General features: G+C 42.3%; 1 protein-coding gene across 10 annotated transcripts in view; it reads left to right on the top strand.

The window, feature by feature from the left end:
* The window catches only part of DIAPH2 (diaphanous related formin 2), an 811,416-nt gene that overhangs the window by 58,767 nt on the left and 737,662 nt on the right, over window positions 1-14,987 (top strand). For 8 of the 10 annotated variants that reach the window (XM_037908252.2, XM_037908255.2, XM_037908256.2 and 5 more), the window contains one exon: window positions 7,618-7,638. The exons of the other annotated variants lie outside the window; for them this stretch is intronic. In XM_037908252.2, the coding sequence (XP_037764180.1) occupies window positions 7,618-7,638 (21 nt within the window). The remainder of the gene's footprint in view (window positions 1-7,617; window positions 7,639-14,987) is intronic. 10 annotated transcript variants of the gene reach the window in all.

Here is a 14,987-nt window from a genome sequence, read left to right as displayed (position 1 = left end):
GTACTGCCAGCTACAGCACCATCTGAATTGACTCACCAGTGCCTCCTCCAGTAGCATGTAGATAGCTGCTACAGAAGGATCTTCTAGTTTCCCAGGAACCTGATTCTCCCCTGCTGATGGTACAGAAAGAACCCCCCCCCCCTTCAATATTGATGAGTTCAGCATCCTCGTTTGATATAAGGGATGACGCCTCTTTAGAACTGAAGATATCCTTTGAGGGATCCACCTCCTGCCCACTCTGACCCCTTTTCCCAGGTTGGCTCTGAAAGAGGGTCTTCAGGAACCAAGCACATGCGAATCCCTCTACAGCCACCCTTGGGTCCATCGCCCTTCCCTTGGGCCCCACTTCAGTGGCCCTTTTGAAATCCCTGGGGTATGTATGGGGATGACGATTCCAGGAGGCAAACGCACTAGAGCTCCTACAAATATCAGCAACCTCCATCAGGACCCATATGTGTCCCCTCCTTAGGAACAAGAACTGAGCGCTGACAAAGAGGTATCCTGATGCCTCTCTGATAGGCTGAGGTGCCCCTCTTTAAAACCTTACAGTACAGGACAAATGGGCACCTCAGAAATCTGTCGTTTGCATCGGTCTCATTGAGTTCAGAACAGTTTGGTACGTGTGCAACCACTTTCCACCCATAATGAAAGATCATACATTCAGGATCAAGATGGACAACAGAGTGACCATGCATTATGTAAGCCAGTGGTTCTCAACCTTTCCAGACTATTGTATCCCTTTCAGGAGTCTGATTAATCTTGCATACCCCAAGTTTCACCTCACTTAAAAACTACTTGCTTACAAAATCAGACATAAAAATACAAAAGTATTTAAACATTGTTGTTGAAAAATTGCTTGCTTTCTCATTTTTACCATGTAAAATAAATTGATTGCAATATAATATTGTACTTAGATTTCAATGTATAGTATATAGAGCAGTATAAACAAGTCACAGTCTGTATGAAATTTTAGTTTCTATGGACATTGCTAATGATTTTTATGTAGCCTGTTGTAAAACTAGACAATATCAAGATAAGTTGATGTACCCCCAGAAGACCTTGGTGTACTCCCAGGGTACACGTACGTCTGGTTGAGAATCACTGTTGTAAGCCACCAGGTAGGAGCAAGATCCTATCCTTGGGAATAAAAGCATTAGTACTTACGAATGGATGCATCGCCCATCAGAGGCATGCTTATCAGGTCTGCAGAATATGTTAGCCAACACACTGAACTGACTTTTTTGCCAGGCCCACATGGCAAATGGGAGCTGAGGAATCAGATTATACAGGCAGTGTTTTTCATTTGGGGCTTCCGAGAGCTAGACCTCTTTGGCATCCAACAAGCAATGATGCAAGTTACACTTCAGGGGGGCGGTTCTGACTGCAATTTGCAAGGCAGTGGTTTCCTTGCTGCATGGCCAAGAACCCTGCTGGAAGCTTGTCCCCCAACACCATTGCATCTCAAATTTATGAAAAAGAGCAAAGTCAACATCATGCGATGGTGTCAACCTGCCTGAGGCAGATACGGTTCCTGGACCTGTCACTTTGGCCACCTGTTTGACTGTCACTGACAATAGGCTTGCTGATTGATTCAAGACTTGGGGAAAACTGTTCACCCCAGTCTACCCATGTCACATCGCATGGCTTGTCTCCTGGATGACGAGTAGATGTAGAAATAGACTCTTCATTTGAAGTGCAGAACATAGTGTTGAACAATAGAAAACTGTCCATGAGGAAGACTGAACTTCAAAAATGGAAGCAAATCTACTTTTGGTAAATCTGCTGTGGTTTGTCTGCTTCAGATTCTCACTTAACTCACGTATTGGACTACCTGTCAAACTTGAAGATGTTGAGTTTGTCACTGAGTTCTGTTAAAGTCCAGCGAGCAGCTATTACGGCCTTACGCTTACCTGTTTGTTCGTTATTTGCACATCCCACAATCTGCAGTTTCATTAAGGACTTTTCCAAACTCTACATGTTAGAGAGCCCACATGGGCCTCTGACCTTAATTAATCAGAATAGTTTTGGCCGAAATTATTTTTCAGGGGACTTAGCATTCATAAAACTGGGGTTCAGGTGACCGTTTCTTGCAGCAGAATGAAATCAACCTTTGTCGTAGGGCTGTCTACAGCAGCACTGAAAATTGACCCAAGTCAGTATTATTACCCAGTTTGAGAGCTGTGATAGTCACTGGAGCTGTCCAAAAACTCGAAGCACCGTGCATTGTCTTATACTTGCTTCTCATTGGTTGACTCATGTAGTAACTTGGCCAGAATAAGGCTGTTGGGTGCCTTAGGGACTTTTAAGGGGCTTTGTGTTCTGTAGCTACAACCCAATGCCATGCCTCTGCTCCTCTGCCATGGCTACTTTCCTCATTGGTATGACAGTGACAATGGGTCACTCATACAAGCTGTGCTCTTGGGTCAACACTCGGCAAATGCAATTAAGTTGTGATTTGCAGTGTCCCATCTTAATGCTCATTTCTTCTTGGAACTTTATGCAACACAATGCTTATCTAATCCCCCTAAGGCAAAATGTACTGATGGCAATCGCCTTTCTTCTTTGGTCAGTTCCAGGTCATTGTCTTGTTTCATAAAGCAGATTACTTTATTCATTAAGATTCCTAAAGTGATCAAGTTTTTAAAACTCTTCTGGCCCTTCTCCAATAAGAATTTAGTATCTCAAAGTTGTGTTGGTACAGCGCCTAACACAATGGGGTCCTGGCCCATGGCTGCAGCTCTTAGGTGATACAATAATACAAATAAGGTTGTGCTTCTTAAAGGTAATTAATCTCTTGCAAGATGTGCTGCACCTTTTTTAACTGTTATTTTCCTTACTTCCTACACTTGTTGTTGTTTGTTTGGAAACTCTAAGGTTTAGTTAGAGAAGAGTTACTGCTTGCTTTTTTAAAACTATTTGTGCTCCAGCATCACATGGCTCCTATTTTTCTGCTTCGGTATAACTAAAAGGAAGATGGTCACTTTGCTCAGTCAGCTAATGGCTGCTTTCATGAAAGTCTGTGAGGTGGTGGTAGTGTGGAAATGCAATAAACTAACTTTCTACACAGTCTATATCATATTCTAGGAATTTTAACACTTGCCATTTTTAGATGTTAAATGTAAATCTTGAATTAGACCTTTTTCTACTTTTACTAGTTAATTCTAAATTAGGGTTCCAATGAGCAGGAAAGGGATATTTTCTCTAATGTGGATTTCTGTGATGAAATCCTAGTAACTTTCATCTTCTGATGTTTTAATAGAAATGTAGGCAGGTCATATTAGGAAAATAGGTCCTGTTAGAGGGCTAGGTCAGAGTATTTGGGCATTTGTCCTTAATTTATAACGCATGTCAAATGGGATACATTGCTTTGGAGTTCTAGTGGAGGCCTCACTGAAATTGATTGCAGCTAGCTGAAGTTGCCTGAAAGGCATGTGAGCTATGTCATTTCAGCCTTTTGGGAGGCCCTATAAGCTGCTGGGCTTTCTCACTACTCCATGTACCAAATAACACTCTCTTCAGGTGTGGGATTCTACTGTTTTTCCTTCAGAGCTTCAACTTAATTTCTTCAAAATAAGACAAGTTCACCATATTGATGATGTCCTTTCCCCCCTGATTAGGGACCTAGCTATTCTTTATGGGATTATTCTCTGTAGACCATATTCTTGGAACACAAGAGAGTCTCCCTCTCCCTCTCCTTCTCTCCTTCTTTGTCCTCTATAGCTTTTACACTTAAGGATTGCACTCTGCAGGCCATCTGTCTGAGCTGTATAATATGGGTCCTTTCTCCTCACCCGGCAACGGCAGTCTAACTTGGCTGATTTATTTTGTTAGCTTTTATGAGGACTTGGTGATCTTTCTGCTATTGCCTTGATCCCTTTGCCAGGCAGCTGATGAATCACAGATGGGACTGGGCCTCATCTCCCCTTCAAGGACCTAACACCCTGATAAGTCACCATTAATCATTAAGGGTTTTTTCCCTGGCAAGTAAAGAGTAAATCTGCTTATCTTGCCCTATAGTGTTCGTTCATTCCTAGAAAACTGGGGTGGGAATTGAAAAAGCCTTTCTAGTAGGTACATAAGACTGGCTGTGCTGGGTCAGACCAATGATCAGTCTAGCTCAGTATCGGGTCTTGAGACGGTGGCTGATACCAGAAACAGGGCAATGGCTGAGTGATCTATCCAGTTCCCAGCTTCTAGCGTTTGGAGGTTTAGGGTCACTGAGAGAGCATGGGGTTGCGTCCCTGACCATCTTGGCTAATCACTATTTATGGACCTGTCCTCCAGTTATACTTCTGGCCTTCACAGCATCCCCTGGCAACAAGTTCCACAGGTTTACTGTATGTTGTGTGAAGATAGGCAGCAGGTTTAAAACAAACAAAATGAAGTAATTCTTCATGCAACACTCTGTCAACCTGTATAACTCTTTGCCAGAGGATGTTGTGAAGGCCAAGACTATAACAGGGTTCAAAAAAGAACTAGATAAATTCACGGAGGTTAGGTACATCAATGGCTATTAGCCAGGTTGGGCAGGGATGGTGTTCCTAGCCTCTGTTTGCCAGAAGCTGGAGATGAGTGACGGGGAATGGATCACTTGATGTTCGTTCCTTGTGGGGCAGGTGGCATTGGCCACGATCGGAAGACAGGGTACGGGGCTAGTTGATCCTTTGGTCTGACCCAGTATGGCTTCTCTTACGTTATTATGAAGTACTTCCATATGTTTCTTTTAAATCTACTGCTTAGGTGATCCCTGGTTCTTATGTTATGTGAAGGGGTAGATAACACTTCTTTATTCACTTTTGCTACATCATTTATGATGTGTAGAGATCTCTGTCAGGTCCCCCACTTTGTCATCTTTTCTAAGATGAACATAGTCAGTTTCTTTAATCTCACCTCCAAGTTCTTCCATATCCCTCATCATTTTTATTGCCTTTCTCTGTACCGTTTCCTATTCCAATTCATCTTTTTTGAGATGAGCTGACCAGCACTGCATTCAGTATTCCAGGTCTTGGAGTACTATTGATTTATACAGCAGCATGGTGATATTTTCTGTCTTATTTTCTATCCCTTTTCTAATGGTTTCTAACATTTGGATAGCTTTTTTGACTGCTGCTGCATGTTGAGCGGATGTTTTCAGATAACTGTCCACAATGACTCTAAGATCTTTCTTGATTGATAACAGATATTTAGACCCCATCATTTTTATGTATGGTTAGGATTATATTTTTGAATTGTGGATTACTTTGCCCTTATCAGTATTGAATTTCATTTTGTTGCCCAGTCACTCAGTTTTGCCAGATACCTTTGTAACTCTTCACAGTCAGCTTTGGAATTAACTGTCTTGAGTAACTTTGTTTTGTCTGCGAACTTTGCCACCTCATTGTTTATCCCCTTTTTCAGATGACTTGTGAACATGTTGAACAGCACCAGTTGACAGTACAGAGACAGGGGCTCCTACTATTACATCTTCACTGTGAAAACTATTTATTCATACCCTTTGTTTCCTATCTTTTAATCAGTTAGTGATTCTTCAGAAGACCTTCGCTCTGGTCCCATGAGGGCTGACTTTGCTGAGGAGCTTTTGGGGATGGACCTTTTTGAAGGCTTTGTCCAAGTACATTCTATCTACTGGATCACCCTTGTTCACATGGGTGTTTGACCACCTTCAAAGAGTTGTAATAGATTAGTGAGGCATGATTTATTTTCACAAAAGCAGTATTGGCACATTGTGTTACTGCTGAGGGAATTCTGCTTCAAAAATTAAAAATCTGCGCAATATTTTAAAATTCTGCATATTTTGTCAGAATAACACAAAATAATCATGCCAGTTTCATTTATTTTGGTAATTTATTTCAAATACCTGTCAGCATATATGTCTGTAACAATACTGGCACACAAAAATTCTCCCAGGAGTAGAGAGTAAAAGAAACGCCTATAACAACCCAATTCCTGTTTCTCTGCCCCCTCGTTCCCAGACCACAGCTGTGCCCCCCTCCCCCATCCCATACCCCCTACTCCGCAGAGCCCAGGGATCCAGAGAGACAAACAGCCTTATGCTGGGTCCTGAGCTTGTATGGAGTTTTCTGCATACCACCTCCTTCCTTTAGGGCATGCTGGGAATTGCAGGTGCCTGGACCCCCTCCCCAACCCTCTCCCTCTGGACAATATCTTCTGTTTGTGAGCTGGGCTCTGCTGGGACCAATGTTCTTTAGTGGTGGCCAGAAGCTCTGTAGCCCGTTTCTGTGGGCAGGAGGAAAGGAAATTCTGCTCTCAGAACATTCATTTCTGCATCAATTCTGCATTGCGCAGTGGCACAGAATTCCCACAGGAGTAATTGTGCACATTTGTCTGATAATTCTGGTCTTTACTGTAGTTTCAACCAATCTGTATAGTATTGAAGTTTGGCTTACTGGCCTGTAATTTCCAGGATCAATGCACAGCAGTGAGAAGACGGCCAGATTTGAGTGGTCAGAGGTAATTGCATTCAAGAGATTACAAATATTTACTGTTGCTCCCTGGTTAGGCTGAAAAGATCTTACCTTGCTTAGTTTACATAAGACTAAATCTAGAGAAGTTGAGTAAACAGTTTGTCGTTTTAATTCAATTTGCTGTCTGTCCATAGTCTTTCAACACTATAGTTGTGTAGGTAACTTCAGGGAGATCTAAGACAACAAAACTCAGTAACCTGTAAGAGGCAGAACAAAATGGTAAGGAGTGTCTGGACCATACACTTGGATCTCAGTCAGTGGGCATAGACAAAGGGTCCTTTCCCAGGAAGTTGGATTGCTTATCATGCTGCAGCAGGTGAGGAGAGAAGGTGGGGTCTGTTGATTCTAAGGGCAAAACCATCTGGTGGTAATGAACCAAGCAGATATACATGGTTTTTCTGTGGATTAAGTGTTATGTGCAAATCCAGCTACCTGTTAATCTAGGTGCACACTTGCTGTTAAATGCAGTGATGGCACAATGAAAAAGGATGGCTTCTAAAAACACAAATTCTGGATTATGTGGTTTTGTCACTGTTGGAAAAACATCCATACTGAATATTTGAACAAAAATGTGATGTGAGGACTTCATGAAAATACTAAAATGAGACTTTCAGCCAGAAACTACATTAGTGAGCTTATGAAAATTGAATTAAAGAAATGTTCCCTCTTAAATACAGTAAAAGCCCCTTTCAGGTAAAAAACATTTGCTATAATACAAAGGTAAAATGTATATTAATATGCTATTAAAGGAGTATTCACTTTGTAGTTCTTCTCTACATCTGTTAAACTGTCTAGTGCCTGATACCTTAACACTTTTTTTTTTCAATCTTTTAATACTTGATGTGAAGATATCAAACTAGACTGCTCTTCAGCTGGTAATGAAATATATAAAATATTGGTAATTGAACATGAGTAACCATCTCAACTATTTTTTCCACCACAGAATGAGAATATGCTAGTTGTGATGTGTTAATTCTTAGACTTTTTGATAAATTAAGTATTAAAAGAGTTGAATTATTTACTAATAAACATTTGACTATTTCTGTGAAATGCTACAGCCTACTAATAACTTTGCTATGTTTTTTGTTTTTTTTTCACACTATAACCATTCTTCGCTGACCACTGCATGCAGATAGTTGGAGGTAAAGTTGCGGTGAGTACAAATATGGTAGTGTTTTTCCTAAGTACATGTTTATATTGTAGAATTTAGGCTTAAAATTGAGTTATTTCATCATATTTTATGCACCCTTAACACATGCCAGATGGTGCTTGTTTTATCATGTTATCAGCTTAATAGTTTAGGGGAAAAAGTTGTAAGAAATTATTAATTTACTGTAAACTCTCAATCTGATTCAAAGCCTGTTTAATTCATTGGGAGTCTTACTGTTGACAACAGACTTTGAATCAGGCCTTCTATATGCAGTTGAGGCAGGTTTTGCTTTTTACAGCAAAAGTAATACTTGATTCATAGTTAAGAAATTCAGTTGGTCTTGAGCTTATTGTGTCTCATGTAGACCTTGGTATTCGCCAGTGGCGCATAGTCCAGTACAAACAAATCTGCTTTAGGATATCACTTGGAGCTATGAGAAACTTAGAGTAATCATGCAGACTTCAAGCATGACATGAGGCTTTCCAGGAACTATGGTTTTAATGTTTCATTGGGAGTGTCTTCTGTTTTGACATTTGTCAAAACAAGAAGTTCACTTTTGTCACTTAGTGTGTGTTAACACCTCATTGCTTTGCCAATAAAGTCATTATATATATGAAGTCTGTTGTGGCTGGATTAGCATTAGTGAGGTCAAAAGTATTGCGGAATAGAAGAAAGCAAATCTAATGTTGAACTCGAACTCACATGTAAAATTGAGACGCAGTGATGACATAATATGGATTTTTGTGGAAAAAGTAAAGTCTGAGATTGAATCAGTGTCATTGACCCTAGATGCAGTCAGCACCTCTATATGGTTTGCTAAACAAATACATTATTTTGTTGTGGGAATAGACTCAGGAAGTGAGGATAGTTTGGCAAAAGAGTTTTTTTTTTTAAATTTTTTTAAGTACGGTGTAATTAAAAATGTACGTTTTAAGTGACAGCCTGGAGCCGGGATATCTCTTGATGTAACTGGTAGTGTCGTTTCAAGAAGACATTAAACCAAACACTCATCTGAAAAGTTACTTAGAAGTCTGCTGCAGTGTTTTTTCTGTTTGAATCACTTCAGTGATTCCTTTGCTGTGTAGTCTTGTGTTATGAACCATAAATTTCAATTTTTTGTTTTATAAGGTCTAATAATTGGTGCATCAGCATTTTACATGTTCAAAGGCCATTTGAGATATGCAAGTGTTATAAATGACACGGCTGCTGGTTTGACCTCATTCAGAATAGAAGTTAAAAAGTTTGTCTACTTGCTGTGCTCTTTGGCTTGTAAATAGCGTTATTTCAAATGCTTCTTCGGATGTGATATCAGAGTAGTGATATAGCAGCCTGTGTATTATAAGGTATTTCCATTCTGGGGAGAATGAGTGAAATGGCCAATCCTACTTAATTTTTCTGTTTATGCTGTGGAACAGGGATGGGCAAACTGCAGCCCGGATCTGGCCTGTCAGGGCTTTGGCTCCGGCCCATGGGATTGCCCTCCTGTGGTGCCGCAGGCCCCGTGCCGCTCTCAGAAGCGGCCGGCACCATGTCCCGGGGACCGAGGGGGAGGGGGAAGGCGCAGGCGCAGAGGGCTCAGTGCTTTGCCCTTGCCTCCGGGCACTGCCCCCTGCAGCTCCCATTGGCTGGGAATGCGGAACAGTGGCCAGTGGGAGCTTTGCGGGAGGTACGTGGAGGCATGGCAAGGGGAGCATGTGGAGTCCTGTGCCCCCCACTCCCCCCAGGGGCGACGCAGGGATGTGGTTCCTGCCGCTTCCCAGAGCAGTGCGGCATGGGGCCGGGGCAGGCAGGGAGGGAGCCTGCCCTGGCCCCGGTGTGTGCCGCTGCCACCCCGGAGCCGCTTTGGGAAAGCGGCGCCAGGCTGGAGCCCAGACCTGTCCTGACCTTGCTCCCCAACTCCCTGCCCTAAGCCCCCTGCCTGCACCTTGCACCCCTGCTGCACCCCTGCCCTAAGCCCCCTGCCTGCACCTTGCACCCCTGCTGCACCCCTGCCCTAAGCCCCCTGCCTGCACCTCGCACCCCTGCTGCACCCCAACCCCCTTCCCTGAGCCCCCTCATACACCCTGCCTCCTTCCTGTGCCCCAATCCCTTGCCCTGAGCCTGTTCCTGCACACCACACCCCCTCCCACACCCCGCAGTCTCTCCCGCACCCTAACCCCCTACCCCGGCCTTGCATACAATTTCTCCACCCATATGTGGCCCTCGGCCAAAAAGTTTGCCCACCCCTGCTGTAGAAACTGGGAAAGGGGACAACACAAACAAATTTTTTCCATGTGTGAATTAATCTAAAGGCAGTCCTGAGAGAATATAATTTAAGGAAGGGAAGGGAAACTGGTAGCATTCCTAATAAAATGAGGAAAATCCCGAGGATTCTAGGAAGTCGCTTTGAAGATTGTATAACAAATACGTCGAGCCTTGAAAGAGGAGTAGAATTGCTAAAAGACAGCCGCCCCCCCGAAGCACGCAAACCAAACCATTGCACATTTCTTTTCTCTTGATTGTTTGTTTCTTGAAGGTTACAACAATGCACTTTTGTTTAGAGTAACATTGGTAAATAATACAATCCTCAGGTCTCTCTTGAACAGGATGTTACCATGTTGGAGTGAGCATCTTTTCACTGCTCATGACATCTTTTTGGTGACTTTATTAAGTTGAGTGGCATCTGTGATTACACATGTAACAAACCGGCATGTCTATCAAATATTATTAATCAAAACAGTGGGCAGGTGTGCTGAGTCTTTAGCAGGTGAGTGTACTTTGATATTCATGAAATGGTAATCAGATTTCTAAATAACTATGTGCTCAGCAAAATAGTCGAGGACACAATTGGTCCATTAATTTTTCCCTAACAGCTCCCCATATTATCATATCAGACTATAAACTTTTTAACGAAATTTTGGTATAAAATAGTTTGGTTATCAACACTTTATAAAACCTCTTTCTGCCCCATGGTAGTCACACTCCAACAGGTGATAATGTCAGGAGCTGCCTGGGTGATACTCGATCTGTTAAAAAGCCCATTGTTCTCCCATGAAGTAGGAACCTACACATACATATGTAATCTTTTCTGAAAAGATTACAATACAGTCGTGTTAAAATTTGAAGGGACACAGTTTGTCAGAGAAATCATGCTTTGCTGTACTGAATGATTTCAGCTTTTAGGAAATGTTTGTTAATAAATTTTCTTTTAATATAGGCAATGTCAGATACGAGAGAAAATAATGGAACTAGTATACAAGCTTGAGGTTCTGTAATAAACTAATTTTATATTAGGTAGCACATTGTAAACCTTACTGCTTGTCTTGATTTGTTTGGCAGTATTTTCTTATACTTTAGTTGCTGAAAGCAGAGTATTATAGCCTTTCTTTTAGAATATTTCATTTTTTTCTATTAATACCGCAATAAAACAGCCAAGCAGGAGGAACTATCGGTGCTGCTTGCCTTTTTTTGTGTATTTGTATAAGCACAAGTACCAACTTCTTAAAGCATTGCTGTTCATGTCATGAATTTACAGATATAAAACTTAGATGTCATGCTGGTGAATTCATCTTACAAGCCATGAGGTAGAACTCTTGAAGAGAGCTTATTAGTTGCAGGTAATTTAAATCTCAGTAGTTACCAAGAAGTGGTTTTGGGACTAATATTTCTTGAAACCTTCCAAGTTAGTATGATTTTTAGTTGATGGGAATGATCTGTATAAAGAAGTTTAATGTTTCAGGTGAGGAGATGAAAATGTAAAGAATAATTTATTGAAACTTTTATGAAAAAAACTTAAATTTATCTACAACTTTTACCTGACTAAAAAGTTAAACTTGACTAATAAAAAAGGGAAAAATAGCACAGCAGATGTGGAAGAAAGCAGATTTGGAGGAAAACTCATTTCCTGCTATAAATTTAAAGGGGGAAAAGCAAAACTCGGAGCCTGAAGATTTTGACAGTCAACTGAACACACAACTTCCAAGCATGGTGCCACATTGAATTGTACTGTTCTTGAATTTAGGAAGATTAAAAGTAGCTTTGAAAATACCTGTAACCAACCCTTTGCTTTCAAATGATGATCACTTGAGTAAATAAAATCTCTAAAATAATTCAGTATGTATTTTAACTTTTGTTTGGATGCTAATCAACTTTCAAAGGTTTTACTTATCTTATTATTTTTCAGTTATATATATATAAAAACTCATTTGTTTCCTCATTGTTTATGCGAGTCCAGTAAAAATGAACAATATTTTTGGAACAAACAGAACTGAAGAAACAAAAATAAAAAACCAAAAATCTTGTCCTGCTATCAGGAATCTAAATGGGTTAAGGTCAGATCAGATCTTTGATCAAATATTTTAGACAGAAGTTTAATCAAGAATGAATACAGTAAAATTAATTGAAACTGCTGTTTTTCATAATTGAATTGAAGTTCACCTGCTAAAAAAGTAATGTCTGAAAGAGATGGTATTCTTTACCTTTTTGTTACCTGAGTAATTAGCTGCAGATTGATTTGATAGGGTGTTGAGACGATATCAAATAGTTGGAAATAAGACTTCATAGACTTACAGTTTTAAACCTTGAGATGAAGTCACATGCAGTTCAGTGGGGGTGAGTTTGGAAAGATCATGATGACCCCGGTCAATTTTCTGACTTAAGAATAATTTTAAAGTTGCATAGTAAAGCTATAAGTAACCACACTAAGAGTTGAAAGGTTGGATGAAAAATATTCTTGAAAGTTGACAAGATTTCTGTATGGTGTGACAGATGGCTACAGGATGGCTACAGGAGCGTAATAGAAGGCAGATATATTAGCCCCAGGCTAAGTAGGTCCCTTTTCCCTGGGTAAGGTAACAGGAAAGGTTCCAGAAAAATCAGGAACTTTCTGGAAAAAATTAAGGCAGACAGGCTGATTAGAACACCTGCAGCCAATCAAGAAGCTGCCAGAATCAATTAGGACAGGCAGGCTAACCAGGGCACCTGGGTTTAAAAAAGGAGCTCACTTCAGTTTGTGGTGTGCGTGCGAGGAGCTGGGAGCAAGAGGTGCAAGAAGCTGAGAGTGAGAAGGCATACTACTGGAAGACTGAAAAGTACAAGCAGTATCAGACATCAGGAGGAAGGTCCTGTGGTGAGAATAAAGAAGGTGTTGGGAGGAGGCCATGGGGAAGTAGCCCAGGGAGTTGTAGCTGTCATGCAGCTGTTACGGGAGCCACTGTAGACAGCTGCAATCCACAGGGCCCTGAGCTGGAACCTGGAGTAGAGTGTGGGCCCGAGTTCCCCCCCATTCCTCCAACTCCCTACTTGATACTGGAGGAGTTGAACTGGACTCTGGGTTCCACCAGAGGGGAAGGTCTCTGGCCTGTTCCCCGATCCACTAGGTGGATCAGCAGAGACTGCGGGGGTTATTGTTCTTCCTTTTTCCCATGCTGGCCAGTAATGAGGCTAACTGAGTGAAAGGCAGACTGAGCCACGAAAGTGGCCTAACTGAGGGCTGCTGTGAACCTCTGAGGCAAGCAAATCCGCCAATAAGCGTAGGACCCACCAGTGCAAAGGATGAACTTTGTCACAACTGGTGTGAGCAGTGGGATCTGGTGTGCACAGCACGGCGGAAGGAGGAGGGTGTTTGGGGAAGGAAAAAAAGAGGGGGCGGGGAGCGGGTTTATTTTTTTTTCACCACAATGGAAGACGTAGTGCGGGCACTGATACAAGCCATGGCTGCCCAGCAGGAGGCTACCCATGTCCCCGCAGCCGCCCAACAGGAGACAGTGCGGCTGCAGTAGGAGACCAATCGCCTGTTGATGGACCAGGCTGCTCAAGACTGTACTGTGTTGTGGGAACTGGTAAATCAAGTGAAGGCCGTTATGGAGATGAACCACGGCCATGATGGGACGAGGATCATATGGGCCAGCAATTGCCTGCAGAAAATGATGGGGGAGGATGACATAGAGGCATATTCCTGGCCTTTGAGAGGACAGCCCTACGGGAGGCCTGGCCTCAAGATCGGTGGTCTGGCATCCTTGCCCCATTCCTGTGTGAGGAGGCCCAGAAGGCCGACTATGATTTGCCTTAAGAAGCTGCAGCAGACTACCTCCAGCTGAAAGCAGAGATCTTGGCCAGATCTGGGGTAACAACCGCAGTGCGGGCCCAGCGATATCATGAGTGGAGGCACCAGGAAAACAAAACCCCGTGGTCCCAATTATATGACCTCCACCATCTCACACGAAAGTGGTTGCAAACTGAGTCCTGGAGTCCGGAGGACGTACTATGTTGGATCATATTAAAGAAGTTCTGTATTAAAATCACAAATGAGTTTGATTCCCCATAGTTTAAATTCCAGGGTATTACTAATTAAGAGGTCTCTTGGTTTTTGGTACTGTTTCTCTCCCTCTCTGTGTGCAACTTGCAAGCTGCTAATTGCGTTAGTACATTCTAAGACAGAGTCTGTTCTCAAAGCAATTCACAGAGAGAGAGACTCAAAGCAATAATCTAACAACAGAAACAGCACCCAGAGACTCCCCGCCCTTTTGTTGTATTAACAATTGTGATTAAAATAGAGATAGAGGATGTATGTGGATGGATGCTTGGTGTGGATAATAACTGAATGATCAGGGAGGTGCCAGCCTAAGAATCCAGTGTCCATCGGCTGAAGAAGTTGTCAAGTGGAAATAACCAGAGGACCCCCGGAGGGCAGACTGGAATCCACCCAACAGCCTCAAGAATGGGAGAACCAAAGAACAAGATAACATCTGGCAGCACGGAGCCGTCAGGAATGTGCCATCTGCTGATTGATTCAGCAACAGCATGATGAAGCAATTCTCATAGACTGGCCTAGGAAGAAATTCCTATAAAAATGGACTGTGGAAAGTGAGAACTTTGGGGTCTGATTCTGCAAACCAACTTCCAGGAGCATCAGATGTGCATCTGACAAGGCCCTGCTCCCTCCTCGTGTCCAGGCCACCTGGCCAGTGGCTTGGCATGAGCAACTCTAAGGCTGGTAACTATGATAACAACCTTGCAGAACTTGTGTGTGTGTGTGTGTATGTATGTATGTATGTATGAATGAATGTGTGAATAAATATGAGATTGAATGGAAGATTATAGCTATAACTGCTTAGTATGATTCTTTCTGTATTCACAATAAATGTGGTATTTTGCCTTTTTCCCTTTAATAAGATCCTGCTGGTTTTTATTTTATTGGTATAACTACTAGAGGTTCTGGTCATCGATCGATACATGAGGGGACTACCACCAGATCTTGGTGCATGGCTAAGCCAGAACGAACCCTCATTGATGAAGTTGTCGCACTGGTAGAGAGGCGAAGGACAGCAAGGGAGCTGACCCGACCAGTTAAGGAAGAGGTACCCGGGGTTAAA

This window comes from Chelonia mydas, chromosome 9, assembly GCF_015237465.2.
Source record: "Chelonia mydas isolate rCheMyd1 chromosome 9, rCheMyd1.pri.v2, whole genome shotgun sequence".
NCBI classification, from domain to species: Eukaryota; Metazoa; Chordata; order Testudines; family Cheloniidae; genus Chelonia; species Chelonia mydas.
Note: the sequence above shows the minus strand (reverse complement) of the source record. Positions and strands in the feature narration are given on the sequence as shown.